At 36.1% G+C, this 27,801-nt stretch overlaps 3 protein-coding genes across 4 annotated transcripts; all 3 read left to right on the forward strand.

Moving 5' to 3' along the window:
• The first annotated feature begins 92 nt into the window (after positions 1 to 92).
• On the forward strand, positions 93 to 1,171 carry LOC117911716 (probable NAD(P)H dehydrogenase subunit CRR3, chloroplastic). The gene is made up of 3 exons (XM_034826117.1): positions 93 to 378; positions 491 to 630; positions 770 to 1,171. Exons 1-3 carry the CDS (start codon positions 161 to 163, stop codon positions 892 to 894), a joined length of 483 nt encoding a protein of 160 aa, XP_034682008.1. The 5' UTR covers positions 93 to 160; the 3' UTR covers positions 895 to 1,171.
• Positions 1,172 to 5,142: 3,971 nt separating this feature from the next.
• On the forward strand, positions 5,143 to 17,954 carry LOC117917116 (putative clathrin assembly protein At2g01600). 2 transcript variants are annotated; one of them, XM_034833341.1, is made up of 15 exons: positions 5,143 to 5,524; positions 5,614 to 5,683; positions 5,801 to 5,898; positions 11,032 to 11,170; positions 11,352 to 11,479; positions 13,351 to 13,443; positions 13,591 to 13,641; positions 14,221 to 14,286; positions 14,382 to 14,447; positions 14,602 to 14,682; positions 14,790 to 14,870; positions 15,624 to 15,797; positions 15,957 to 16,038; positions 16,147 to 16,271; positions 17,352 to 17,954. In XM_034833341.1, the coding sequence occupies exons 1-15, from the start codon at positions 5,435 to 5,437 to the stop codon at positions 17,706 to 17,708; spliced, it is 1,701 nt and encodes a 566-aa protein (XP_034689232.1). In that variant the 5' UTR covers positions 5,143 to 5,434; the 3' UTR covers positions 17,709 to 17,954. The 2 variants fall into 2 exon arrangements, with proteins under 2 accessions (XP_034689232.1, XP_034689241.1); XM_034833350.1 differs by having other exon boundaries at positions 5,144 to 5,524; positions 16,150 to 16,271.
• A 4,722-nt stretch (positions 17,955 to 22,676) lies between these two features.
• LOC117917147 (myosin-binding protein 2) lies at positions 22,677 to 27,246 on the forward strand. The gene is made up of 5 exons (XM_034833398.1): positions 22,677 to 24,450; positions 24,550 to 24,732; positions 24,817 to 24,975; positions 25,068 to 26,472; positions 26,614 to 27,246. Exons 1-4 carry the CDS (start codon positions 22,797 to 22,799, stop codon positions 26,447 to 26,449), a joined length of 3,378 nt encoding a protein of 1,125 aa, XP_034689289.1. The 5' UTR covers positions 22,677 to 22,796; the 3' UTR covers positions 26,450 to 26,472; positions 26,614 to 27,246.
• The last annotated feature ends 555 nt before the right edge of the window (positions 27,247 to 27,801 follow it).

Raw genomic sequence — 27,801 nt, forward strand, 5'->3', positions numbered from 1 at the left:
TTATAATTCTTCTTTGGAGTCAGATTAGAAAGGACGTAGATAGGACAAGGGCGTTTAAAAATAATATCTCATAAATGAAGATATTTCCAGTCGTCTTGGTCGAATACTCAACCATGTCCTCACTTCTTACTCCCTGACTCTGGGTGGTTTGACGAAGTTGATGCGAGCGTCACACAGTATGAGGTGCGTTTCCATGTCCACACCTATCGCTCTTGCCTCCCTTAATCACCACTCACAACCACCTCTTCCTCAGCCCAAGCGCATTGAACCTACAACCCTACCAAAAACTAAGCGCCCTCAACCACCACAGCGGCAGCCCTCCGTCATCCAAATCGAAAGAGCCATCGGTGCTGGCATTTTCCGCGACCGCGACCCCAGGTTCATCCCAAACCCTTCGCTTCTCTTTCCCGTTTTCTTCAATTTTCGTTTATTGGGTTTTCAATTTAATTTCTGTTAGTCTATGGATAACGGGAATTTTGGGCAAAATCAGGGGTTCCGAGCAAAACAAGACTCTATTTGACCTACTTTTGTCCAATTCTATTGGCAAGACCGAAGGGTCTGTCGAAAAGAAGCTCCGCGAGACTGGCGAATGGATCATTGATAGAGCAGAGGGGACGTCACGCTCTGCTGGTATTTTATCGGTTTCTTTTCATTTTTATTCTCTCTTGTTTTCTCGACATGAAGGAAAAGCAATTTTTCTTATCTGTTTTGACATTTCAAAACTCCACTTATGATTACCCAAGTCTTGTTGTTCACCATTATTATGCAGCAAAGCAAATTCTAATGGTTACGTTTCTATGGGTTCTACCAACATGGACTCTGTTGCTCCTAGTAGCTTCCGGAGTCTTAAAGCTACCATTCAGCATTCCATTTCTTGAAAACCTCATTATGTGAACAACAATTTCCATCTCAGTTCAAGCCCTGGCTCCAGCGTGACTGCTAGCTGTGTCTATTCCATGATCCAGCTTACATATCAATTTGACATCCTATACCAACGGCCATCGCTTATTCTGATGGGTGTCCCAGGGAAGCGGGCACAAGAGTTGCTTGGGTTCTGTACAGGTACTGTGGTGGACCCATCCTTCTAAGTTGTTTTCCTGGGATAAACCGTATGTGTGGCTTCCAGCATCCTTATCACTAGTTCAATATGATATTATTTTTTAATATGGTATCTTATGTGCATTTTGTAGATAATAAAGTTATTATGACGGTTTAGCTGTATGAGAGTAGCCGTGATAATATTGTTGAAAAATGATTTTAGGAAACCACTTCAAAAGGAGATGATTACTATGAAACCATTAACACATGGTGGGGTAAATTTATCTTAAGCACATGGAATCAAACTCTAGTTTCAATGAGATAGAGTCAAACTATAGTCTCCATCAAATATTATTTGTGAGTTTGTTTTTTATTTGTTTTATTTATTTTATGCACTTATTGTTCCAATAAACTTTCAATAATTAGCATAATAATTTTAAGATAAAATTATTTTATTGTTTGATTATTAGACTTCAAGAGGTGGCAATAACAAAAAAAAAATTATTGTAAATATTGCTTAGGTCTTATCAAGGATGTTTGGTACATTAAAGGAGGGTGAAACTAATAAGCAAATGCTTGAAATCTATGGAAAAAACTACGTTCTCAATGGTTTGGAGAACAAACCGTATAATATGTATAGTCTAATAAATACTGCAAAGGAACTATAAATGTTCTTGAGGAAAAAGTACAGGGTAGAGGATGTTGGCTTGAAGAATTGATGACTTCAAAATGACAAGACTCCAAGATATTCATGACGGAAGTCCAAGAGCAACAATTCATTCATTCACTAAGAAATACATGTAGTGTGAGGTAAATTCATATTGAGAATATCGACACAAATTCTAATATTAATTAATCTTAATTGTGAGTTTAATTCCTATTTACTTTATTTATTATTTCAATATATTTTCCATAATTAGCGCAACAAATATGCCTTACAATTTGTTAGTGTTTTTGCAAGTTTGGGACCAATCTCTGTCAGCAACAGTGTTTTCTACATTACAATGGGTATGGCTAACTACTGATTGTAGTGTGTGGATAGTTGTTCTTAATTTCTTATTCACAATGATCTGTAGGACAATCCACACTAACCATTCACCATTGCCATGTCCTACGCTTTTTGACATCGCTACCTACATCCCACACCTAGTTGGTCACTAAATATTTATAATATAGAGATGACCCCATGTCTTGATTGGGGAATTTGCAGGTCTGATCGATAGGACACGCATGTTTGTCCTATTTAACTAGCAGAGGGTGCATTGCAGAAAGCGAGGTTGATAGTTCAGTGATGGTCGTGCAGTAGTGGTAATAATGGTGGGTGTTTGGGAGTTGGTAACAGTGATAGTGGTGGCTGTCCGGTGGTGGGGCTGGAGGGTCCTATGCTTCCTCCAGTGCTGCTGACGGCTATTGATTCAATTTAATCATAGTTTTTAATGAAAAATTAACAATGATTTTATGAATTAGGGATTTTTAAATCATTGTCTATAAATTAATCAATGACACATCTAAAGGTAGATTATAGGGTCAAAAAGATAATAGGGCCAACATCATTGAATGTCTCCCTGGCTTCCCATGGTAGTTCATTGATTGCATGTGCTTCCACGTAAAATACACCATAATTAAAGTAGATGACTTTAAGAGGCATCATTTGGGAATAGCTCATGCATATATAATTTAAAAATTTTTTTTTTGTTACAAGGTAAAACAAACTCTCTTATCGATATTGATATAAGGGAAATTTGCCGTTCATGAATTCAAACAAACTTTATATCGAGGTTGGGAATCAACTCTTATACCGAGTAACGACTCACTTGAAATTATAAAAGTAATGGAGAATATCTGGTAAAAAGGCTGGAAAGGTTGTTTTATTGCTAAAAAATGAAGGCTTTGCACACCATTAACACAAAAGCAGTGGTTAGGGAAGAGACATCCAGATTTGGAAAATGACAGCAAAGGAGAGCTGCCGCAAAGCGGTGGTTGCAGAATGTTGTTAGAGATAATTGAAGAGGGGTGTAACAGCCTACTAAATTACAATTACACCTCTTTCATTTATAAAACATGAAAACAAAATCCAACTTAAAATAATACTTTCCACTCTAACGACAACGAGAGGAGCTGGGCTCTGAAATATTCTATATTTGCTTTTTCACTCTCAGAAATTGCAAAGAAACAAAGCATTTCTAAATAAAGCGTCACCTTCATTAAAATTTTTAATGTTCTCCTAAAATAATAATAATAATTATAACAAAAGAAAACCATAGAAGAATCCCGATAATAAATCACAATACATACTTAAAACAATGATTTTATGAAATGTTTATGATTTTTTTAATATTTAAAAATAAGTTTTTATTTTTAAATATTAAAAATATTAAAAATACTTCATAAAATCATTGTTAATCACTTACATAAAAAAAAATAGAGACATTTATTATTCATGGAAAAACTTGGACTTTGGTCATGACCTAAAAAATACTATTAACTATATAATTTTTGTTTTTTATATCCTTGAATTTTTTAATTATTTTATAATAATTCCATTAAGGTGGTTTGTAAAAAAAAAAAAAAAAAAAAGTTAAATTCATGACTTTTAAAACCATGTTAAAGATAATTATTTTTCTACTGCAAATTAATAATCTAATTTATTAAATATTTAATTTTCTGTTTTGAACTTAGCATTTTTAAAAAGGAAAAAATGTGTTTCTTTACACTTATGTGTAAAAAAAAAAAAATCATAAAATAAGAATTCAAGTCTATAAAATATGACTTTTAAAACCTGTTAAGATGTTTTTAAGATAATTATATTTTTACTTTAATTTAATAATCGTCAGTCTTGAAAAAGAAAAATGTGTTTTTGTACATTCATATGAAAAAAAAAATGATAAAATAAAAATTAAATTTTATAAAATACAAATTTTAAATAGTTATTGAAAAATAATTAATATTTTTTGTATATTTTTTTTAAAATGATATTTTTAATCATTCAGATAATATATTTTAATAATCTAGATATTACGTTTGACTATCTTAAATACTATATTTGATTGAAGAGTGTATAAAATTTGAATTATATTTAAAGGATTTCTATATTGTAATTATTTTTATGTGAACGTGTGAACACTCATTTTTTCGCTTTAAAACCGTGGTTTTTGTTGTAAAAAACCTATAGTGATATTAAATTGTTCCAGCTAAGAATGATGAGGTGAATCTATAGTGAAATCCCCCACATTAATAAATCAATTTTTGCGGTGGCGATGATTGCGGAGAGAAGAATCCTTCAATGGAAGATTCCATCACAAAATCTATGCTGTATTTAAGATCATTTTTTCAGTTTTCTTGTGCTGCTTGTGAAACCCATTTGAACCGATCAATGATACAGATGGAATGAAAGTAACAGACCGAAAGAGAGTGGAGTTCCCCCAACTGCATGCTCCCCATTTATGGGCGGCAATCATATGCCATTAGGCCCGTTGACCATCCACAATCCTTACCCAATCACTTGGGCCGCTCACCCGCTCACCCATGAAGCCCTTGGACTCGATTTATCATCCGCACACTAAACTTCGAACAACCGATATTATTATAACATAAAGTTATTGTTCTCGTTAGACGGACATCCAGACTGGATCAACGTTCGACCCAATTGACCTTGCCGTTTTCAAACATCTTCCACGTGCTATTTCTATTTCTATTTCCTTTTTCTTCATCCAAAAATTAAAATCGACCGTGCAGTTCATTTTTCTACATTTATGAAAGATTTAATGTATATTTCATTTGGTAACATATGCATATTGTATATATTTATTATCAATTCCTTTTTGTAAGTCACGAGGGTGGCAGCTTACCAGTTTGTATTATTAAACCTCCTTTACACGTCTCATCCCTCTTGTGACGCTTTTTTCTGTCTAAATTCTTTTCTTCCTTATACTTCCCATCTTTTTAATTTTTGTAAGCATTTTCATTTTTTTTAATAGGTCAATTACTTTTATAATAAAATATAATTTGTTACATTAAATGTGGTGCGCTTATAATAAAAGCCAAAATAATAATAATAATAAATTAAAAAAATGATGATGACGCATACCAAAAGAGGGGCCGCCAGAAGCCGAGGACGTCGGGTGTTGTTCTCTCTCTTTCTCTCTCTCTCTATTAACTTTCTAGAGAGAGAAAGAGCCAATCACAAAACAATACCAAAATTTCAGTTCTTCTAGTTCTTTCTTTCTTTGATTATTGCCGAGCCCGAAATCGTCCCGTGTCTTTGCCCAAAGTCACAGACAGAGAATCAAGGTCTGAGGACCGCTTCATATAGAGAATTTTTTTTTCTTTTTTTTTGTGGAGAGAAAAGCAGCGGGGCACCGATCTCAACGGCGATTGAGTAGAGGGGTGTGTACAGATGGCCACGCTTCAGACTTGGAGGAAGGCTTATGGTGCTCTCAAGGACTCCACCAAAGTCGGCCTCGCCCACGTTAACAGCGATTTCGCGGTAACCCTTCCTCCATTTCTTTTGTTCGGATATATATTGATTCTTATTTTAAATCCATTTTTTATACTTTGATTGGCTTCCATAATTAGGATTTGGACGTTGCGGTCGTCAAAGCTACGAATCACGTCGAATGTCCACCCAAGGAGAGGCACATCAGAAGTCGGTGCCTTTTGTTCGTAAATCCATTTTTATATATATATTTGTATATATATATCCGAGGGTTTTTCAGTTTTCATTCCAAGTTGATGATTTTTTGTATATGTTGATTTGTGGCAGAAATTTTGGTCGCCACGTCTGCGATCAGGCCACGAGCCGATGTTGCCTACTGCATTCATGCGCTCTCGAGGCGATTGGCGAAGACGCATAATTGGACGGTACTGATTCTATGCCTTAAGGATTCAACTAGGGTGTTCTATTGTATATTTTTGTTCTCCTAGTTAAGATTTGTTCTGGGTCTCAATTTGATTTGTGGGTATGCCTTGATTTGGAAAGAAACTAGGGTTTGTTCATACACCTAGTTAATTTCTAGATCTGAGTTTGATGTGATTGGGATTGTGTAAGTAGAATATAATTAAGTTATTGTTGATAGTCAGACCTCTACCCATTATTCTAGATTATTCTTTAAAATAAGCACTTTTGGTTATTAACACGCAGTAGTGAAAATTTATGCTTCTGTTCTGATTTTCATTGAAGTTTGCAAGCTTGCAAGCTTGCAATTGTGAATTATGTTGTGCAAGTACAGTTCCAAGCCCTTAGGCATTAGAACTTCCAATAAAAAACCTTTAGGCCCCAAAATGTGGTGGCTATTCTTGGTTCTTGGAAAATTTGAGGAAAATTAGAGGGAAGGAAAATAGAAAGGAAAAGTAGGAATAAAAAATAGATTAGAGTTGACTTATTTTTGTATGTTGCCTCAAACTCATTTAACTTATTTTAACTCTTCTATATAAAGATTAAATAATTTAAAAATTCGTAAGTTTTTATTTATTTATTATGGATTCTGCCTATTTGAATTAAGTTTTTGTATCTATACTGTTGGTGTGCATCTAAAATCAGTTTTTAGTTTTTCCACCAATTTGTATTCAAGCACATTGACATTGTAGATGCAAGAATTAATGGATCTCCCTTAAGAGTTACTGTCGGAAGTTATCAATCAAGCACATGACAATAGTTTATTTGATGCTGGCTATGAGAAAATTTTCGAGCATGTTTTGAGCTTCGTTTTCTTAAATAAACATTAATCATGAATCCTCAATTGCTTTTCTTTTATTTTTCACTGAATATTTGGATGTTGGATAATTTTTTTATTTGATACTTTTTTTCTCCCTTTCTATGAAGTTATTCAACTACATATAATCTCTGGGATATGTTACAATCTTTAACATTCATGACCTTGGCCAGACTCCATATATTTGGTTTGCCAAATTGTCAGAACATTGTGTTTCTTTTAGTCAGTGCGGGCTCCTAAATCTTCTCACTGGGCTGCTGTTTTAGAATCCTTTGATACCTGAAGCCCTTTTGAGGAAAGGATCTTCTTTTTGGAAGGCTCAATTTAAAGTTAGTCTTATAACAGATGCTAATTGTTTGAATGAGTTGTTGACAGAGGGTCTATCTTAGACTATAACCTATATGCAGTCACTTAGAGGATCAAGAAACAATTGGTTACCAGATTGAGCATAAGGTTTATGGGTTGGTGTGGTTGGGTTATTATAAGAGAGCTGGAATTTGGTTTTAGAGACCCTATGATGTTGTATTAACAATACAGTTATTGATGTTGCTCATGACCCAATCCAACATGTTAGAATGAAGCATAACAATTACATTTCACCAAGGAAAAGTTGAATGACAGTATTATTTGCATATTTTTTCCAAAAACTAGAAAAAAACTTGCAGATGCCTTGATGAAAGAAAGCCTAGTAGAAACCTATATAATTTTTTATGAGCAAGTTAGGCGCATGTGATACCAATCCACAGCTTGAGGGGAATGTGGGGCAGTGTTGTATTTTGTAGAAAGACATTTTTGTAGTTTTAGGTTTTCTTTGTGTAGAGATGCTTTCTGTGTCATATTGAGGAAGAATCCCTAAACCATCCCCTTGTCCATTATGTAAAGACAAGGGTCTTGTTGGAGTTGCTTTTTGCCATTTTTGGGGTGTCTTGGGTGCTACCCTCGTCAATTAGAGAGACACTTTTAGGTTGGCATGGTTTGTTTGTGGCCAAGGAGTGTGAGAAGGTGTGGAGAGTGGGCCTCTTATGCTTATTTTGGATAGTTTGGAAGGCAAGAAATAGAATCACCTTTGATGGGGATGAGCTTTCAATCCAAAGTCTAAAAAGTTCTTTTGTTTGTCTTCTTTGGTAAGAAGGAAAGTGGTGTATAAATGATGTTGTTTTAACTCTTTTTAGTTTTCTTGATTGGTTGGGATCTTGGTGAGGGTGGGATGACTTAAATCATTCTTATTTTGTAGTTTTGGCTTTTGGTGGTGTTTGGTGGTGGTAGGTGTAAACGTTTTGTATACCATGGGTTACTCTTTTAGCCCTTATTAATATATTTTTCTTCTTATCTATCAAAAAAAAAAGTGTGTAGTAACTTTCTAGATGTAATGGGATAGAGTGCATTGTTCAATTACTATTTGGTAATTTGGAAGGGAATTTTGTTTGTCTCGAGTGTCTGCCATTTCCTCTAGGAATAGGATTTTGAACCATTTTGTAAACCTTTTGCTAGCTGGAGGAAGAGTTGGCCAATCTAATTCTTATTCATTGTCGGCTGACAAGTGGTTTGTTGACTTTGATCTTCTCTTTGTTTGGCATCTCTTGGGGCCTTCCTCATTCAGTCATGGAGCTTCTGTTACGTTGGAACGGGAAATTAGTTGAATTTGGAAGGAGTTATGGAGGAATGGACCCCTTTGCATGATGGGATCCATCTGGCCTGAGAATAATGCTTTGATGGTGTGGAACACTTGGAAAGGATGGTGAAAACTTGTTATATAAATACTCTATACTCATCGTCGCCATACCATTTCATATGAAAAATTGAATATTAGAGTTTTGAAAAGTTAAATTAAAAAAGAAAAAGAAAAAAGAGTTTAACGTATAGATTCGGTACTTATGTGTGTTGTTGTCAAGTTCCCACTTTTCATGTATGTCATTGTTTCTTCCTCATCTAGAAAAAAAATCCATATATAATAAATTTTGGATGGGATGGTTAGGTTTGTTACATTTCTTATTTTTTGTTTTTAAAAATAGAAAGTTTTGTATAAAACATAGGAATTCTTATACAAAAAGTAGGTAGATACCTTATGTATTTGAAAACATTTTTTAAAATTTAAGTAAATAAAAAATTTTCATTTCGTCAAATTTTAAAATTTTTGAAAAGAGTTTTAAGAACACAAGGTAAATGCTTGCTTTTTGTGTAAGAGTTCCTACATTTTCTAGAGAAGTTTTTATTTTTAAAAACAAAAAACAAAGAAGTGCATCCAAACACCACTTAAGTTTTTATTCTCAAATTATTACAACATTGAACAAAAGGTGTACAATGTACACATGACATATACAAGTGTGCTACAAGTTAAAGAATAAGAGGAGAGAAAATAAAAGAACAATCCCTCCCCTTGCTTACTACCTAACCAATTGACAAAATCTACCATTAACCGATGCATGTTATACCCGTGCATATCCAAATAAGGAAAAGACCGTCATAATACTTAACTTTCAACTTGTGCGGAGGAGTTTCTTGGGCTATTCTCTATAATTGCTGCTAAAGATGTTTGGGTAGACCAATTATGGGAGCAAAATTTTGGGGAAGGGGGTTGTTTGTGTAGTTGGAATCCCTTGTTCACTAGGCAAAATAATTTTTTATTTTTGGATCAATAATTGAAAATAGTATTGAAAAACACCAAAAAGTGGCACTCCAAAGTACACACAATGTATACAACGGCTGCCAAAAAGTGTAAAAAAAAAAGGAAGTGTAAATAAAAAACTACTCTCTGCCTTGAACCGAACTCAACGAATCAATAAAACCAATTATGGACATCAAACTTTTGCCTATAAATAGTTTGGTGAAACAATGACCGGAGTTGGGAGAGTTAGGGGGCTTTTTGTAGGAGGTTGCAAGGGCAAACAATTAGAAGGGATGTAGAGGACAATATGGTTTGATAGGAATCAAAGAGTGACAAGTTTATAAATAAATCTTTGTATTCCTCCTTATCAAATTGAAAGCAATTTCCATTACGCATTGTGTTGAACCCTTGGGTCCCAATGAAAGCTTTTTGGCTTGGGAAGTTTTGTGGGGAAGAATTTTGACTCTAGATCCCCTCACAAGGAGGGGTTGGAGATTGCATAGTAGATATTATTTGTGTAAAGAAGAGAGAAATAAATGGTGGATCATGTCATCCTTCATTGTTTCAAAGCAATCATCCTATGACAGTTTTTGCTTTGTTTGGCATTCAGTGGGTGATTCTCCTTAGTCAAAGATATCCTTCTTAGCTAGCATGGATCTTTTGTTGAGAAGAGAAGGACAAAAGCATGATGGGTAGCTTCTGTGTATTTATTTTGGACCTTATAGAAGGAAAGAAATAGGAAAACTTTTGAAAACAACAAGAAGGTGAATTAAGCAATTAAACAATCTTATGTACATGTTCCTGGAATGGGCTGAGGGGCACATAGGAGATAACTCCTTATCATTGCTTGTTTTTATTGTTTGGTTGAGTTGAAAGGGGGAGTTGCTTTGTTTATCACCTTCGTGTATATACTGTTGTGTGTTGTTTTAGTAGGCACTTTTAATTCAATTGAGATTACCTTTAAAAAGAAAACACTTAACTTTCAACTTGACCCTTGACAACAAGAATAGAGCTTTTCATATAGGATTATTTTACCTTTCTCTCCCTTTTATGATCAATTTCTAATCTTACTGTACATTTTAAACAATTAATATAATAATTTTTTTTAAGAATTTTTTTTTGAATTTATTTATTTATTTTTAAATTGTGAAGAATCCTTAAAGGTGTGTGTATCGTTGAAATGTTGTATTATTTCTCATATTGTGTTGTATTTGTATTGTAAGATGCGCTAAAGATGAGATTGCAATGAGTATCAATTTCCATAGAAAATGTAACTTATCATTCTATCATATTATGTATCTTAAGTTTTTATCAACTATGATGGTTTCTAGGAAATTAATTTATTGTGTAGAATATTTTTCCCCCCTCTACTCACGTTTTACAATTTCATAGAGCTTGGACACCGTCCATTTATGGTTTGGTTTGCTACAACATTTGTGAAATGCTATGACTTCTTCTATAAATTTATTATTGTTCTAAAAAATATTAAATTTCCATCAATTAGTACCACATTATGTATGAATTATGTGTCCTATTCATCATAGCTATATAATAATTGATTAAGTTAGTTACTAGTTCTTGTTTATTTCTTGCCACTATCTAGTTCACCAATGTCCTGAAGATAGCCATGCTTATTATATTTTTGAAATGATCATTTTTCATGTTGTTGATCAACAGGTGGCATTAAAGACACTCATAGTTATCCATAGAGCATTAAGGGAGGGTGATCCTACTTTCCGGGAAGAACTTCTTAATTTCTCACAGAGGGGACGCATTCTCCAACTGTCCAATTTCAAAGATGATTCAAGCCCTATTGGTTAACTTCGACACCATGTTTTGTTTCTTCTTGTCATCATTATTAGCTTATTCCTTTATTTAGAATAACAGAATGCATTATAATTTTGTTTTGGATAGGCAAAAGGGATTGCCTTATATTTAGGATGAGGGAGGGAATGCATTTTCTAAAAAATGTTGGGTTGTTTTATTTTGCTTTTCAGCTTGGGATTGCTCTGCCTGGGTACGTACATATGCACTGTTTCTAGAGGAACGACTTGAATGTTTTAGAATTCTGAAGTATGACATTGAGGCTGAGCGCCTCCCCAGACCTGCCCAAGGGCAGGAGAAGGTATGTAACCATGCATGGAAGTAATTAATAATATTCTGATAGACAAAAGCTTTTTTCATTATTTAATACACTCTTATTTATCAAATATATATATATTTGATAGATAAGGGAAATAAACTTAATTTAAAAGTAATAATATTCTGATAGACAAAAGGTGACTATAGGAGAGTGAAGGTCAATGGTAATAAAATATCTTTAAATAGAGCCCAAATAAAGAATAAATAAATAAAAGAAAGAAAAATAAAACCTTGTTTTTGACCTGGTGAAGTTCATTTTAGGAATTGGCTTCTTTTTTATTTTTTCCAATCATTGGCTCTGTAACATTTGCATTTATTCTTTGAATGATCATGAACCCATCATAGTTGTTAAGAATTGATAAAAATAGACTATGCTTTTGATTGGTTAAAAAATAAATTTCAAAAAATTACTCAAATGTTCTTTTAAGATCTTGGCGACTGGTGGGAGGGGTGCTGGATAGATGGATTCTAAACAAAGGCAACTCTCTATAGTCTTTACATTAGTGTTTAGTGTTTACTTGATTATTGAAAATAAATAAATATTTCCTTGTACGGTTTCCTTTGTTTCAAAATTTTGAGGCAAGTTCATATGGGGATGTCACCAGATTTTTGTCATTTCTTGTGATGTCCCTAGACTTAGATTAATTTTCCTTTTTCCATCCATGTATGTCATGTTCAAACAAGCGTGAGGTTCATAGGGATACAAAGCTGTTATCTCATCTAGAACCATCGAATCAATCCACTCCAAGATGCTTCTATTGGGAACTGCACCTCCTTGAATGCTATGGAATCCTTTGGAGTGACTAGCTCATGTTGTTGCCATAGAATGTGCTGAGGTTTACCTCAGATCAAATGCTTTCTGTTGGGGGATGGAAGTCAGCTAACTTGTCCTTAGACATGGATGCAAATTTCAGTGAATGTCCCCAGAGTTTCAGATTTCGGCAAACACTCAAACTATATCCTAGCCTCAATTTTGGCCAATCAAATTTTGCCGATTTTTCTTGAATTTATCTTGATTTTCACTATTTTTTTCTGATAAATCATGGTTTTTTTTTCCCATTTATCACAATTTTCCTGATTATATTGGTGATAAAATTGTGCCATGTGTGCATCAATGTGCACCATGCACTGGATGGGCCTTTAAAAGTTAAAAGGGAAGGGGGCATTGGGCTTGAACCAAAGCCCTTCAAAGAGGAAATGGTGGACCCTTGCCACTAGGGCAATTGTGCCCATGTTATAAAATATTTTATATATATATATATATATATGATCATTTCTTTTAGATCCTTGAATACATTCAAACAAGATAGATCATATTTTAGTATTAAATGTATTTTCAAGTTTTGCAAATTATTTTTGAATATTACAGATTTTATCATACATATATGATTTTTTCAATACGTGTCATTGCTTGTTTTATCATTTTTTTTGGAAGTTTTTCTCAACATTTCTATGAGTTTTATCAATTTCCTTCCTATCGATATATGTTTTTTTTCCTGGATTTTCATCCAATATTTCCATAGATCCAACCACTGATATTTTCGCATTTTCCAATATTTTGATCCTTGTCCTTGGACAATACTTTCAAAGAGAAGCTTTTACTAAAAATGATCTTTAGTAGCCCATTTGTAATTGTGGGAACTGGTGGAATGTTTTCTAGTATTCTGTTTGTAAGGATTATTAGCCATAGGAGATTCAAAATGCTGTCCTATTGATGTATATAGACCTTCTTTGGATCTTTCTCCACTCAGAACATGGTTATATTATTTTTTAATTTTGGGTATTCCATTGTCATTGGTTTACCATAACGATGATCAGGGCCAACATTCAACTTTGATATATTTTCACCGACAGGGTTACAGCAGGACCAGGGAATTGGATAGTGAAGAACTATTGGAACAGTTGCCTGCTTTGCAGCAGCTGCTACATCGTCTTATTGGATGCCGGGTACATTTTTTGGAACTTCTATTATTCCTTAAAGAGATGTGCACATAAATTTGCATTTATTATACATCTTCTTATGGGAATACTGAACTGTTCATCTTCAATTCTAAACGCGTGCTTGAAAAATTGGTGTTGCTTCTGAGTTTACAGCCGGAGGGAGCTGCTATTGGCAATTATGTGATACAGTATGCACTGGCTTTGGTATGTCCAGCATCTCTTTTCTGTTGCATTACTAAAAATTGTACAGAAGTTTTTATTTGATTGTACATATTAATAGGGCAAGTGGTTGTGCGGGGGGAGGTGTGGGAGGTGCCAAATTTGATTCCCGACCATTTTCCTTTGAGTGTAAAGCTTCACGTAAAGAAGGGATGGCACAAATGTACTGGTTCTGCTCCTTGCAAGGGGCATTTAGGGGGGAAAAGATTATCTAATGAAAAAATAATAAATAAAAGAAGATAGTTTTAATCTTTGAGAATATCAAACAAACTGTTGATAGGCTCAGAATTTCCCTGTGAGTCATGGCAAGAAAGTTAGGTTGCTATGCAAAAGGGAAGAAGAAAGGGCAACAGATTGGTTAATCAAGTGGAAGAAGACAGGTTAATTTTGAACCTTTTTTTTACCAAAATTGTATGAGAATACCTCTCTGCCCCATCCCCCCTGCAAACCTGAACTCCTAAAAGGAAAGGAAGTCGACCAATGCCACCAACCATGCGCTTACTCAAGAAAAGCCCTGTGAAAGACTAAATGATTCTTGGCCTTGTTGATATATTTGATTTTCAGGTACTCAAAGAGAGCTTTAAAATTTATTGTGCTATTAATGATGGAATTATCAATCTTGTTGATAAGGTAAATTGGTTTATCATTCATGCTAGAGCAACCTAATTTTAACACAGCTATGTACTTTTATTTGCATTAGCATTTACATTTCTATTTCATGGCAGTTCTTTGAGATGCCCAGACATGAAGCTTTTAAAGCCCTTGAAATCTATAAACGAGCTGGCCAGCAGGTGATGTCCATTGTTTATTAGAATTTCATTCATGTTCAATATTCTGATTAACAAGTATGAGTAATTTTTATTTTACCATTAATCATAATATCAGGAGGAGATATTAAAAAGCAGTTTTGTGATCTTTTCTAAAGAAATTTATATTTGTATGCAGGCTGGGAGCCTTTCTGATTTCTATGAAGTTTGCAAAGGTTTGGAACTTGCTAGAAATTTCCAGTTTCCTGTTTTGCGAGAGGTAGTGATGCTGTGACATGGTTTCTTGTTTTGTCTTGTTTTCTGTTGTTGCTGTTTTGTTTTGGGTTTTTTTGGATGGCAGCCTGATGCTTTGCTCACCTTTTTCAGCCTCCACAATCTTTTCTTGCAACCATGGAAGATTATATAAGAGAGGCACCACGGATGGTTTCTGTTCCAAATGAGCCATTGGTTAGTACATACAGTTTTTGATGTGCAAGAAAACACTCCTTACAAAAATAATTTCATATTACATTGGATTTCATAGTTATCTTTAGCATCATTTTTTTTTTCTGGGTTTCTGTAATATTTGGTCTGTACTCATTTTCTTCTATGTCAATTGAGCTACAGTTTTAGAAAAAATGTGCTGCAGAACTAATCTGCAGTCATTGTGAATCATAAAAAGATGTGAAAACCCATGAAATTCGTGTGGGTCCACAAGTAAACACATGTAAAAATATGAGATCCAATTCACTTCAATTCGGGAAAAATTTTCTCTCATTAATTGAGGAATTCAAATTATATAATCAAGGAAGTCAAATTTCTTAATAGGCAAAATTTCTAGTAAAAAATGCCTTTTTTGGGTTATAGCTCCTTAATTGTTCTTTTGTTAAAAATAAATAAATAAAAAGAATAAGAAACAGTATTCTGGAGACTTTGTTAATTTTGAGAGAGAACCATGAACAAATTGGTTGAGAACAAGTTTCATAAGTTCTTGAATGATTATCATCTTCAATCTTTCCTGAACATGGTTGATTCAAAGGTCCTCTTGAAGGTTGGAGTCAAGAACAAGTTTCTAGGGCCCTTGTTTCCAAACAGGGAAGATGATGATTATTATTGTAGAATGAGTACACCATAGAGATTATATCCCTTCCTACAATAAAACTAAAAATTTGCTCTTCATAATTTGGTCATTGATTTAATTTTTGAAATTTGTATTGACAGCTTCAATTGACATATAAATCAGAAGATGCTCCTTCTCCTTCTGAAGACACAAAATTACCTAGTGATGATGAACCCAAGCTAGAGTCTTCAGAAAATGTTGAAGACTCCAGTGTTGAGGTTGCTCATCCTCCCCCTCCTCTCCCGCCGAACAACTTGGATAATGGAGATCTACTGGTAAATCTATCAGTTTTCAGTGTTGTTAAGTCAGTTAATGTTTTACCCTAGAACTTATACCCATTTCCTTTTAGTCTTATTCTCTCATACCCCTTTTTCTTTTTTCTTTTTTATTTTTTATTTTTTTATTTTTATCTATTTTTTATTGGGTGGTTTCAGGGAATAAATGTTGTTGCTCATGATGCATCTGCAATTGAGGAAAGCAATGCTTTGGCTCTAGCCATAGTTCCATCTGGGTCTGGTATAGTCTTCTTAAATTTTCTTCTTCAGTGTTTTCCTAGTCATGCTACTCAAGTGATTTTCTATTGTTTGTCACATTTATCTTGAATACATTGTAAAAACATGTTAGCAGCTGCTGCACCAACATTTGACTCCGGTGCTTTTCAAGCAAAAGACTTTGATCCTACTGGATGGGAGCTTGCCCTGGTGACCACTCCAAGCAGCAATATTTCTTCAGCGAATGAGAGGCAATTGGTAGGTCATTGTGTTCATTATTTTTTCCTTCATTTTATCATTCTGTTTATGGCTATTCTGATGAGGGAATGATATTCCTGTTTAATGTCACCCTTCTGAGCAGTAGACAGTTTAAGGTATGGTTCTTTTAATCTATTATGACTTGGGTATGCGTGTTCCCATTGGTAGGCATCTTTGTTACATGGGCTCAGATATATGCAACTTAGGTGCAGGTGTATCTAGATCTTGGTGTCAAATAGAGTACCCTCAAATATACTAATTTCATTCTTCTTTGCCCCACATGACACAATAGTATCATCTGCATTGAGCTAGAGGAAGATGCCCTACATTGCAATGCCTCTAAACAAATTGCCTTAGGTAGCCTGGAACAACTATGAGGACTGGGATTTCATAGCCATATATATTCATTTAAATCCTCAATGATGGTCTCATGTTAGACCTAGCTGTGGGCACATCTGTTTTCTTTAAATGTTCAATGCCGCCAAGTGTAATTTCTGGACTAAACTTTGAGGATCAATAGAAACGTATGCGTCACAGAAGAGGTGCCTACACCTTTCATAAGATGGAAAATTTGTGACAATTCTGAGCAAGAAAATATGCTGTAAGTCATCCTCTGTGGTCTAATTTAAAGAATCAGTCTCTACATGTCTCAAGCGGAGGGAGTCACGGGACATGCTTCGAGAATGAGTTCCCAATCTCTCAAATTATGATATCAAAGGGAAGGAACAAGTTGAAGTGAACCTGCTATGCGGAATAACATGCTAGAAATAACATTATTTGTGTATAAATCAGAATGGAATGCTATTTCTAGGGGCTTTCCTGACTGGATGCCTTGTACCTGAATTCTAGCCTATATAGGGCGGTGTTCAAAAGTTTCATTTTTTTGAATAGGTATTCTATGCTGGTCACAATCTTCTCGAGAGTTGGTTTATTCTTATTACTGCTTACTATTGTTCTTGTGGGTGTGTGTATACAATAGTGAGCAACAAAAACCTGGATCTTTTATATATATATAATTAGGAATATTGTTTAAAAACATATTAAATCTTATGTGTTTCCTCCTTTTTGTTACTCATTCAGGCTGGCGGACTGGACACACTCACTTTGAACAGTTTGTATGATGAAGGAGCATACAGAGCTGCCCAGCAGCCTGTTTATGGAGCTCCAGCCCCGAATCCATTTGAGGTACAAGATCCATTTGCTGTATCTAATGGTGTTGCTGCTCCTCCAGCAGTTCAAATGGCTGCGATGGCTCAACAGCAGCCCAATCCCTTTGCTCCATACCCTACCTACCAGCAGCAGCAACAGCAACAGCAACATTTGATGTTTGGTCCACCCAATCCTTTTGGGGACACAGGGTTTGGGGCATTTCCTCCCAACACTACTACTGCTCACCCTCAAAATAACAATCCTTTTGGAAGCACCGGCCTACTGTAACGACAGTTTGGAACATCTACAGAATGTAATCTTGGTGGTTCAGTTGATTTTCTTTTTGTATTTGAGGCGAGTAAAGCAGTGTGGTTTCTTGTATCCTTTCCACACCATTAGATCGATTATTGGTTTGGGGCATGGATCATTTGTTTGTCTGGATTATGAAAGATGGACTCAATGATTGGATACTGAAAGATGTATAATGAGTAAAGAGGAATGGTTGATTATATCGTCATCAAATCACTTAAGCTATCAGGGGATCTTATTTCTTTATTATTATTATTATTATTATTATTATTATTTCCAATAGATTGCTAAGAGCCATAGCTTTGGTATTGTTTCATAAGGCATGACCCATTGTGCATGTATTGAATGAGTGGTGCAAGCAAGTTGTGGCATATGATCAATCAACTTAGAAAACATTTTTATCGGTTCTTTATGACCTCACTTGAATCATAACATTTAATAGATTATGTACAGCAACGGCCTAGGACTACTTATTTAAGAAACGTGCAAAAGAAAGAGAAGAATCAAAGACGTATTGCGTTTGAATCGGGCCTAGACTCATTTGGTGGGAAAGCCATGTAGCTGGAACCTTGGTGAAGCAAAAACCAGGGCTGGCCGAAGCCTGAGGCACTGAGTGAATCAGGAGAGCCGGAGCACTCATTGGTGAAGCCTTCCATTGCGGTGGAGCGTGTTTAATGCTTCCTATTATGTTAGAATTTTGCAGGACCAGCTGACAAGCGCGTCATTGAACCACTCCTAACAAGTTTGAAGTTTTTCAGCACCGTCCCACCGACCCCTTGCTCACTGGTGGTGGCCCATGCGCTTGTAATGATCGTAAGAGAATTTGGCTTAATTATTTTAATAAAAAGGGCTACACTGTATGTAGTTGATAAAATAACTAAATGTGGTGTAGCCAAGCACATAACAGCCTAGCCATACAGTCGTTCATCTACTTTGGTTGTCTACCTAATATTCTTTTTTAGTTGCTTGATATTTCACACGGCGGTGGAAAGTTCAATGTTTGTCATTTTTGTTGATTATGCATAATGTGCATCTAACTTCTTGTTCATATTAATTGGACATACCCACATGCAGATGGATTTCATCATTGATTGGACCTACTCACAAAATTAGTTCCATGCCTTGATTTTTCACCTTCCCATCTGTCCTTTGTTTCATAAATTCTCTAGTTGGATTCATAATTACCTTTGTCTAATTCTCCTTTACTCAAAATACAAAGTTTTAATTTTTATTTACTTTTTTAAACAAAAGGTCGAATACCTTAGAATGATGGTATTAAAGCCTAAGGATCATGGCAAACATTGGCCAATAATACACTCTAGGTAGAGGGAGGGGGAGGCAAAAAACTGAAAAAGGCCATAGGAGAGGGAGGATGCCCTAAAAATTAAAATGTGGAATGCGCACATATTCACAAACATACATGAGAGGAGGAAGGCAAAAAAGCAAAAGAGGGATGTGAGGTTGAGGCAAAAAAGCAGATGGGAGGGTCCCCATCCCAGCACACATCTTCAAACGCTCTCAAATCATCATCATTACGATGCCACACCCCACTTGAGAATTCCTTCCTCTTTTTTTTTTTTCTTTTTTTTCTTGGCCCTTTTCCTTTTTCTTTTTCCCATTTCTTTACTTAGCCTTGTTTGGAATCCTATTGTTTTCACAGCTGTATTTTCATTTATTTTTAAATAAAATCCTCATCTTTCTCATATTTTAATGGTAGAATCCTAAGTTTCAGCAATGAAAAGCACAATATCTCAATGGGACCTTTGCCTGTAAAAAAGAGGGTCACAAAAAAGTTATGAATCTAACAAAAAAATCTAAATTCCAAGGTTTCTTTTCCCTCTTCCATGGCTTTAGCTATTGAAATTCAATGAATGCTTAACAGCATACGCTTTTGTTTTCTCAAATTTTTAAAAATTTTGAAAGAAGTGAGGTCTCCCACCTTGAATCACAAGGACCCATTCCACATTTGGAAAGATCTAGATCTTGTTTGCATTATTTATCCTAGGAGTGAAAGCCGGAAAAAAACAACACCCACTCTGGTGAACAATGGCGGAAGACATTCCTATAATTGTAATAATTCTAACATTCAAGCTTATAAGATTTCTATCTTGAAAGGGAACTGTGAAATGTACTCATAGGAGACGACATTTAAATTGTTGTGGGACTCATTGAATTGACGCATAGATACTTTTCCCATGAGAGTTGAAGCTTACTAAAGAATTTTTTTTTAAAAAAATCCTTCTATATTGGAATTATGCTATCAAACAAACCAAGCAATCTCATGGCCTGTTGGCTTTAATGGGAAGCTAAAATGAGTCTATTTTAAGCATTATTTAAAGATCAGTTTGTTCAACAAGCCAAACTCATTTTAAGTTTAGGCTGCTGAATGTTTGAAAAGTGGGCGGGCGGCCATTGATGGGAACACCTCTTTGGAAACTTGAGAAAAGAAAATGTTGCACGGAAGATTGTTAATTAAAAAACCCACTAAATTATATAGTTTTAAAATCATGGTATAAAGTCTAGTAGCCCTGGAATGCCTGTAACATGCTACCACATTGTAATAATTAACTTCCAATTATAATCTAAATGAAGTTAATGGAAAGTTCAGTTCAGGGTGTTAATTCCTTAACACCCAAAAGGTGAGAAAAAGAATGAAGAGAATGAGGAGACAGGAACACGACCCTATATAATAGGCAAAAGGACTAAAAAGATTCTCTAAAATCTTTCATTTTACACTTCATTTCCACTGGGTAGTGTCCTTAGCAGAGGAAGTGCATGCTGGTTAACAAGGAAAAGGTGGATGGATATGCATAATGGTATAACAAGAGCAGCATCATGGGCATATATCATGATTGTCTGTCACACATGCCTTTAGGCTTTAACACACTGCGCTTTAAATAACATCACACAGTCAAAATTCTGGGCCTCAATGCGTGGGACCATAGTCCCATACTTTATGGAAAAATCATCACAGCGGTTTGTCACGCTTTGGTGTCCCCAAACACCTTGAATTCATGTGTGTTTTCAATTGGGTTTTCATCACTTCACATTTGCATCCTAACAGTCCTCTCAGAGAAGCAAAATATGGGGTTGGGCCATGTAGATTTGGACAGTTCAACCATCCCCGGAGCTTATCCCAATTGAAAATAGTCTCATTTGATGCTTTAGCCCTACGCCCACTTGAAAAAAGGAAGTAAAAAAAAGGAAGATGTGCCTTTCTTGGGGCCATTTTACCAATAAAAAACCCCCTTCAACAGGGCGTAATCAACATTAAAACATACAAAAGTAAAGCGTATGTAGGATCTAAATTTTTCGAGCAATGATCCCAACAAGAGGTGGCCGTGGCCGTGGCCGTGGCCCCCCCATACTCACCAGGGTCTAGATGGATGATTATATTCATTGGCAATAAGCATAGGGCCCCTTTGTATTATTTTCTACACCAGATTAAGCAAATACTTAGTCATTTCTTAGTGTTTTGAGATGATGTCTTTGCAACCACGCAAGTGTACTGATAATGCTCATGGGACCCCAGTTCAATTCAGACCATTCAATGGTCGGTACCGCCAATAAATCTCTTTTATTCCAGTCGCCGGATCTTCTAGTTGTCAAATTTGAATTTCTCAATCGAAAACTGGGAGCTGTGGCCTGTGGGTCATATTATTTGAGACTAATACGCGCCTCTAAACGGTCAATGTGTAGATCATTCCACATATATCTATTAGCTTAAATACCCCACAAACAATACCACTCACCAAATGCTGTTATGGCCATTGAATTCTGCCTAGGAATTCTTAGTTGGTCAAAAAAAGAGAAAAATTAAAAAGCTAAAAGGAAAATATAGATGGAAAGTAATAAGGGTTTAGCTTTAAAGTTGCTTCCAAGACCGCCCCACTGCAAATCCTGGAATCCATCCTCCATCTCAATCTCCATGCCTGTCCTGACCACAAGCCAAGACTTTCTTTCATTTCACAGACCATAATGTTCTAATCAAACAGTTCATTTCTTTTTTTCTTTTTTCGGGGTTAGAAAAGAAGATCATCATACAATAACAGTTGGGCACTAAAGCAAAAAATTAAGCAAGCTTAGTACATATTTTGCAAAAGAAAATTTGTTTTGTTTATGTGAAAAGCATCGGCCAGTTCAAATCAAAATCCCGGCAATGAGTACAAATTTCAATGTCACTTTTCTTTGGTCTCCTTTGAGCTTGCCAACCAAATGCATCCAAAGCTTTAAGCAAACACCATGGGTTTAATTATGGATTCATTTCAGTGGTGGAAATTATTTGAACTGATAGATATTTGCATGATTTATAGCTGGTGGAGGCAAAATAAAAACATTTGCAAAGTGAGATTCCTCAGGAAACATTAAAGGCAACCAAAAAAGAAAAGAAAAAAATCTTAAAGCTATGGGGTACAGGGCATTGAGGCAGAGGTAAAAAATGATTATTGACAAAAATTAGAAAAGTTAAAGGTTGGAATGGCAATGAGTTAGGTTTGTGAATAAAGATTTGTTATTGATTAAAGTAAGATTACTTTGTCATTCGGTGATTACAGCCTTCAAATGAATTTTATAGTGGAAAATAGTTCCTTTGGTTAAAATTCAAAAAATGAGATTCATACGATGAAGTTCAGCATCTGGGCATCCTGAAAATGGAGCCCACACCCTACTTTGAGAATGGCCCACCCACCCATTACCCACTTACCGATATGGTTTGGTGGGCCACCTTATTTTTGTTTTCCAGAAAACAGAAGCACAAATGGCTCTCTCTGGGTGTTTGGATGCAAACTTACACCAACTCCGTCCCCCTCTGGGATTTAATTCTTGGCCCATGTCATTGAACATTAATTATGAGAAAATAGTTTCCATTTTTAGTTGGATTACCTTTCACAGTAGGCTGTGTTCTTAGTTGCCCATTAAAGGCCAAATGGTTTTCTGTAAACGTCCAAAAAAAAAAAAAAAGAAAAAAATTTATATGAAAAGATGGATTTAGAACAATCAAACTATACGTAAACAAAGGATGAATGGTTGAATAGTAGTGGTTACTTGGAACTTTGTCAAAAGGATTGGATGCTTGAAAAACATTCTACTTCTCTGACTGACTCTCTCCGATTCTTTCTTTTCGGAGCTTTTGGGTCTTCGTTGGCTGTCTCTCCCTACTCCCTAGTCCCTCCCTTCAAACCGCCTTTTTTTAGTCTAAAAAATAGAACCACTTCTCCATCTGCTGCTCATAATCTCTCTCAAATAGTCTCTGTTTTTCTCTCTGTAAATACCAAGAACAGATCACCATCATCATCATCGTCATCATCAATGGCGGCAAACAAGTTTGCAACGATGTTGCATCGAAACACGAACAAGATCACGCTTATTCTCATCTATGCTGTTCTCGAATGGATTCTGATCGTCCTTCTTCTTCTTAACTCTCTTTTCTCTTATCTAATCGTGAAATTTGCAGACTACTTCGGCCTCAAGAGACCCTGCCTCTGGTGTTCTAGGCTCGATCACATTTTTGAGTCTGAGAAGGGCAAGACTTCTTACAGAGGTCTTGTGTGTGAAACCCACGCTGCGGAGATTTCGAAACTGGGGTACTGTTCGAATCATCGGAAGTTGGCTGAATTGCAAGATATGTGTGAGGATTGCTCGTCCTCATCGCGGCCTGATTATTGTGAATTATCGAAAAAGATCGCTTTCATTCCATGGGTGAAGCAGATTGGTATGATTCAGAGTGATGGTGAGAAGATTGTGGAAAATGGGGAGGTAAATTTGAGGTGTTCCTGCTGTGATGTTAGCTTGAACAGCAAATTCTACTCTCCTTATTTTCTGATCAAACCCTCTTGGGGGGTTTTGGATTATACTCAGAAAGGGAATTTGATAACCGAAACTGGGATCGACGATGGCATTGACGAAGTCGATAATTCCGATAGAAGCAGATCGGATTTTGCGGCTGATCGATGCGAGGAAGATGAGGGGACTAATGGAAACAAGGGAAATCAGATACTTTCTGATGTTGATGCAAGCTCTGGAACAAGAGAAGAGGAGGCAGAGGAGGATTGTTCATATTCCGTATCTAATTTTGGTTGCAGGGAGACGATGGCTAGTGAAGATGATAAAGTGGAGATGATCGTAGAGAAAGCGCAAGAACCCATCAAGGAGGAAGGTACGAAGGAGGAAGGTGGGAATTTTTGCATCGAAGATCCGTTTTGTGATGGGAACAGTAGTCGAGTTTGCGCCGAGGAAGATGCATCTATTAAAATTCCGCCTCAGCATCTTGAGTATTACGTTGATCGTGATGATTTTCGATTGGTTCCGGTTGAGTTGATCGATTTCACTGCTGCCGATATCCAGAATGGGTACAGAACAGAGGACGTAGGTCAAGCAAACTGGGATCGCCGAGAAGTCATACTGGGTTCTGAATTTGGTGCAGAGGCGCAAATTGAATCAATTATGGAGAACAAATGCAGTCAAGGAAAGCCAGTGGCAGTAGAATTTTGTGCTCATGAGACTAAGGAGGAACCCGAACTGGAGTTTGCATTGGTTGAATCCATGGAGATAGATGAGAATGAGAATTCTTCGACTTTACGTGGTGAAGAAGGGGATTTAGTGTGGGAGGTATATCAACCTGTTGCCATTACTCAAGCAACTCAAACCCCATTTAATGATGTAGTTGATGTTCAAGAAACTGATGCAGCGGCCGGAGGAGAAAAGATTTCAGAAACTAATCCAGGTATATTGATTTTATCTTTTTCCAATTGATTCTAGTTTTGCTTTTACTCGTATATTAATTTTGGAGTAGAAATTTTTAGTAATGTGAGGATATATGCAGCATCTGTTGAAGTGTTTCGGATGAGGATTGATGAAACTGAAGTAGAGATCTTGATAGGGACAGAGATGCCTGATCAGGCACCCACAGATAAGATTCGAGCTCAAGAAATTCTTCCTTCAGATCCTTGCATCCAGGAAGATCCATCGACTAGTTCTGCTAATTTGTATGCTGATGATGATCATTGTATGCAACTAATTCTTATTTTACTGTCTTTAGAAATTGATAAGTTGATAGTTATTGTGTATAATTTGAGTGTTTTCATCTTAGGTTCTGAGCAAGCTGAGGAAGAAACTTTGGAATGCAAAACCATGACAGTTGAGATGAGTGAGCAAGCAATAAACACTCATTTGTTGTGTACAGAGCTTAATGAAATTGAGGATGAAATTGAGGAAGCTAAAGTGCCTAATTCACCCGCTTCCATTGAAGGTCTCCTTCACTTGCACACAAAATTACTTTTCTTATTTTTCCACATTTAGAAATCGAATTTATTTGTATTGATGTGCGTTTGTCCATATTAGGTCCTACGCCAGCCGAGGAAGAAACATTACAATGCAAAACCATACTTGTTGAGACAAGTGAGCAAGCTATAGACACTCATTTCTCAACATGTTTAGAGCTTAATGAAATCGAGGAGGAGAGAGTTCCCGATACACCCACTTCCATTGATGGGCTCAATCACTTACACAAGAGATTACTGCTCCTCGAGAAACGAGAATCAGGAACTGAAGAGTCTTTGGATGGTAGTGTCATAAGTGAGTTTGAAGGTGGTGATGTTTGTCTGACCGTTGAAAAGCTGAAATCAGCACTGAGGTCTGAACGAAAGGCTTCAAGTGTTTTATATGCAGAACTAGAAGAAGAAAGAAGTGCTTCCGCAGTAGCAGCCAATCAGACTATGGCAATGATAAATCGACTGCAGGAAGAGAAGGCAGCAATGCAGATGGAAGCTTTGCAGTACCAGAGAATGATGGAAGAACAATCTGAGTATGACCAGGAAGCCTTGCAGCTTTTGAATGAGCTTATGATAAAGAGGGAAAAAGAGAAACAAGAGCTAGAGAAAGAGCTGGAAATATATCGCAAGAAGGTCTTAGATTATGAGGCAAGAGAAAAAATGATGTTAAGAAGAATGAAAGAGGGTAGTGCCAGAAGCAGAACTTCCTCTGCATCTTGTAGCAATGCAGAAGATAGTGATGGGCTATCTGTTGAGTTGAATCATGAAGAAAAGGAAGAAGATAGCTCATATGGATTTCGAGAAAGTGGCGACCACAACACCCCTGCTGATGCAGTTCTAAGTTTGGAGGAATCTTTGGCTACCTTTGAGGAAGAGAGGCTTTCCATTCTTGAGCAACTGAAGGTTTTAGAAGAGAAGCTTTTCACGTTGGCTGATGAGGAGGAACATGACCCTAACAATATGAAGCCAATTCAGCATTCCTATGAAGAGAATTGCAAAGATTTTGATGAGAATTGTGACCATAGCCCTGAAGTAAATGGTCTTGGAAATGGATTTTCCAAGGACATGAATGGAAAGCATCACCAAGAGAGAAGAATCTCAGGACCAAAGGCAAAGAGACTTCTTCCTCTTTTTGATGCAATTGTTGCAGAAACTGAAGATGGGTTATTGGATGGAAATGACATAGTGTTTGACTCATTCCTCTTACAAGACTCGTCAGTCACCAAGTTTGATATAGAGAATAAGAAGAATGCGATTGAAGAGGAGGTGGATAATCTCTATGAGAGGCTACAAGCTCTTGAGGCAGATAGGGAATTTCTAAAGCATTGCATAAGCTCCTTGAACAAAGGAGATAAGGGGATGGATCTTCTCCAGGAGATCTTACAACATCTTCGTGATCTGAGGAGTGTGGAACTCCGAGTGAGGAATTTCAGTGATGGTGCTCTAGTATGACTTCATCCTCAACAAGAGAATAGGTAAATGTTATATTCCTTGTTCTCCATAGGGCTACATTTTCTCCTAGAATGAATCTACTGTTTAATTGTGATTACATTTTTTTTTCACTTGACTTATTTCTTATTTTCATTATTATTACTATTATTTTTATTTTCATGCAGATTGGTCTTTTCAAGTTGATTTAACGTCAGTGAATTTGGACACGAGCACCCACCACTCTGCATTGATGAAATGAAAAGCTGATTGTACCCTGAGCCTTCCAAAAATTCAACAGGAAGTCCCTTGATGGAGAGGAAGCTCCTGTTATGGTCTGTTTTGGTGATAATGGTGGACCAAGAAATTGAGGTCTGCCTACTTTTCCTGGTTTTTGTATCCAAGTGAGCCCAAATTTTTGTGGGTTGTGCCCATCACCAACTTTCGAGGGAAAGGTGGTTGATGAGTGTATGTGTGTGTAGGCTAGTGAGGTGAAGCCACCCTGTCATTTGTATGTCGTTGTGAGAAAAGGTCTGGCTTGCAAAGCTGGAGAGATCCAACAAAGATTCCAGTGCCAGGCACATAGCATTAGTTTATTATAGACAGTTAGAACTAGGATTTTTTTTTTCTTTCTTTCTTCATTTTTTAATTTTTTTTTTCCTTTTTCAGAGAAGGAAAGAAGGGGTAAGTAACTCCCTTTTTCTTTCTCACCTTTGCATCATTTCATCATATGGGGTTTGTTTATCATTTGAGGGGCAAAGTTGGATTACTTGTATACTATATGTATCCATTTGTAAGTATATAAAGTGAGTGTTTGTTTACACTGGTCTTGGAGTCAGCTTACATTCTTTTCTTTGTTTCTAAGTTCATGGGGCAGATGATGTACATAAATTGGAATAAAATAAAACAATCTGAAGAAGGAAGAATCAAAAGATTGCTTTAACAATGGTTGTTGTAGCTTTAAGCAATGAAGAAAACTATAGGTAGGTAAGGACAGACAAAAATTAGTAAAATAAGTTAATCAACAACAACAACAATTGTTGGGCAGTCTTACCTGCTAGGAGAATTACCCAATCATATGGTTATGTTTGATCCCAAATTGCCTGTGGAGATCAACTCATCATTGTTGTTTGGTTGGATCAGGATAAGCTCATGGTTCATATATTATTCATATTCACTTTGTATTAATCTCACTGGAGGATCATCTCTCACCTAATTGCTGTTAAATGTCATTGTGACTTACCTTTTTACTTGCACCTGGTACCAAGACCTATCTCCTTCCAACTTAAAGAGAGATTGTTTTGGATCTCATGTACAAGAGGGGAGGTAATCCCAATTCCCAATAGGCAACAGGTTTGCCTGCTTTAGTAGGACCC

Source organism: Vitis riparia, chromosome 1 (assembly GCF_004353265.1).
Source record: "Vitis riparia cultivar Riparia Gloire de Montpellier isolate 1030 chromosome 1, EGFV_Vit.rip_1.0, whole genome shotgun sequence".
Taxonomy (NCBI): domain Eukaryota; kingdom Viridiplantae; phylum Streptophyta; class Magnoliopsida; order Vitales; family Vitaceae; genus Vitis; species Vitis riparia.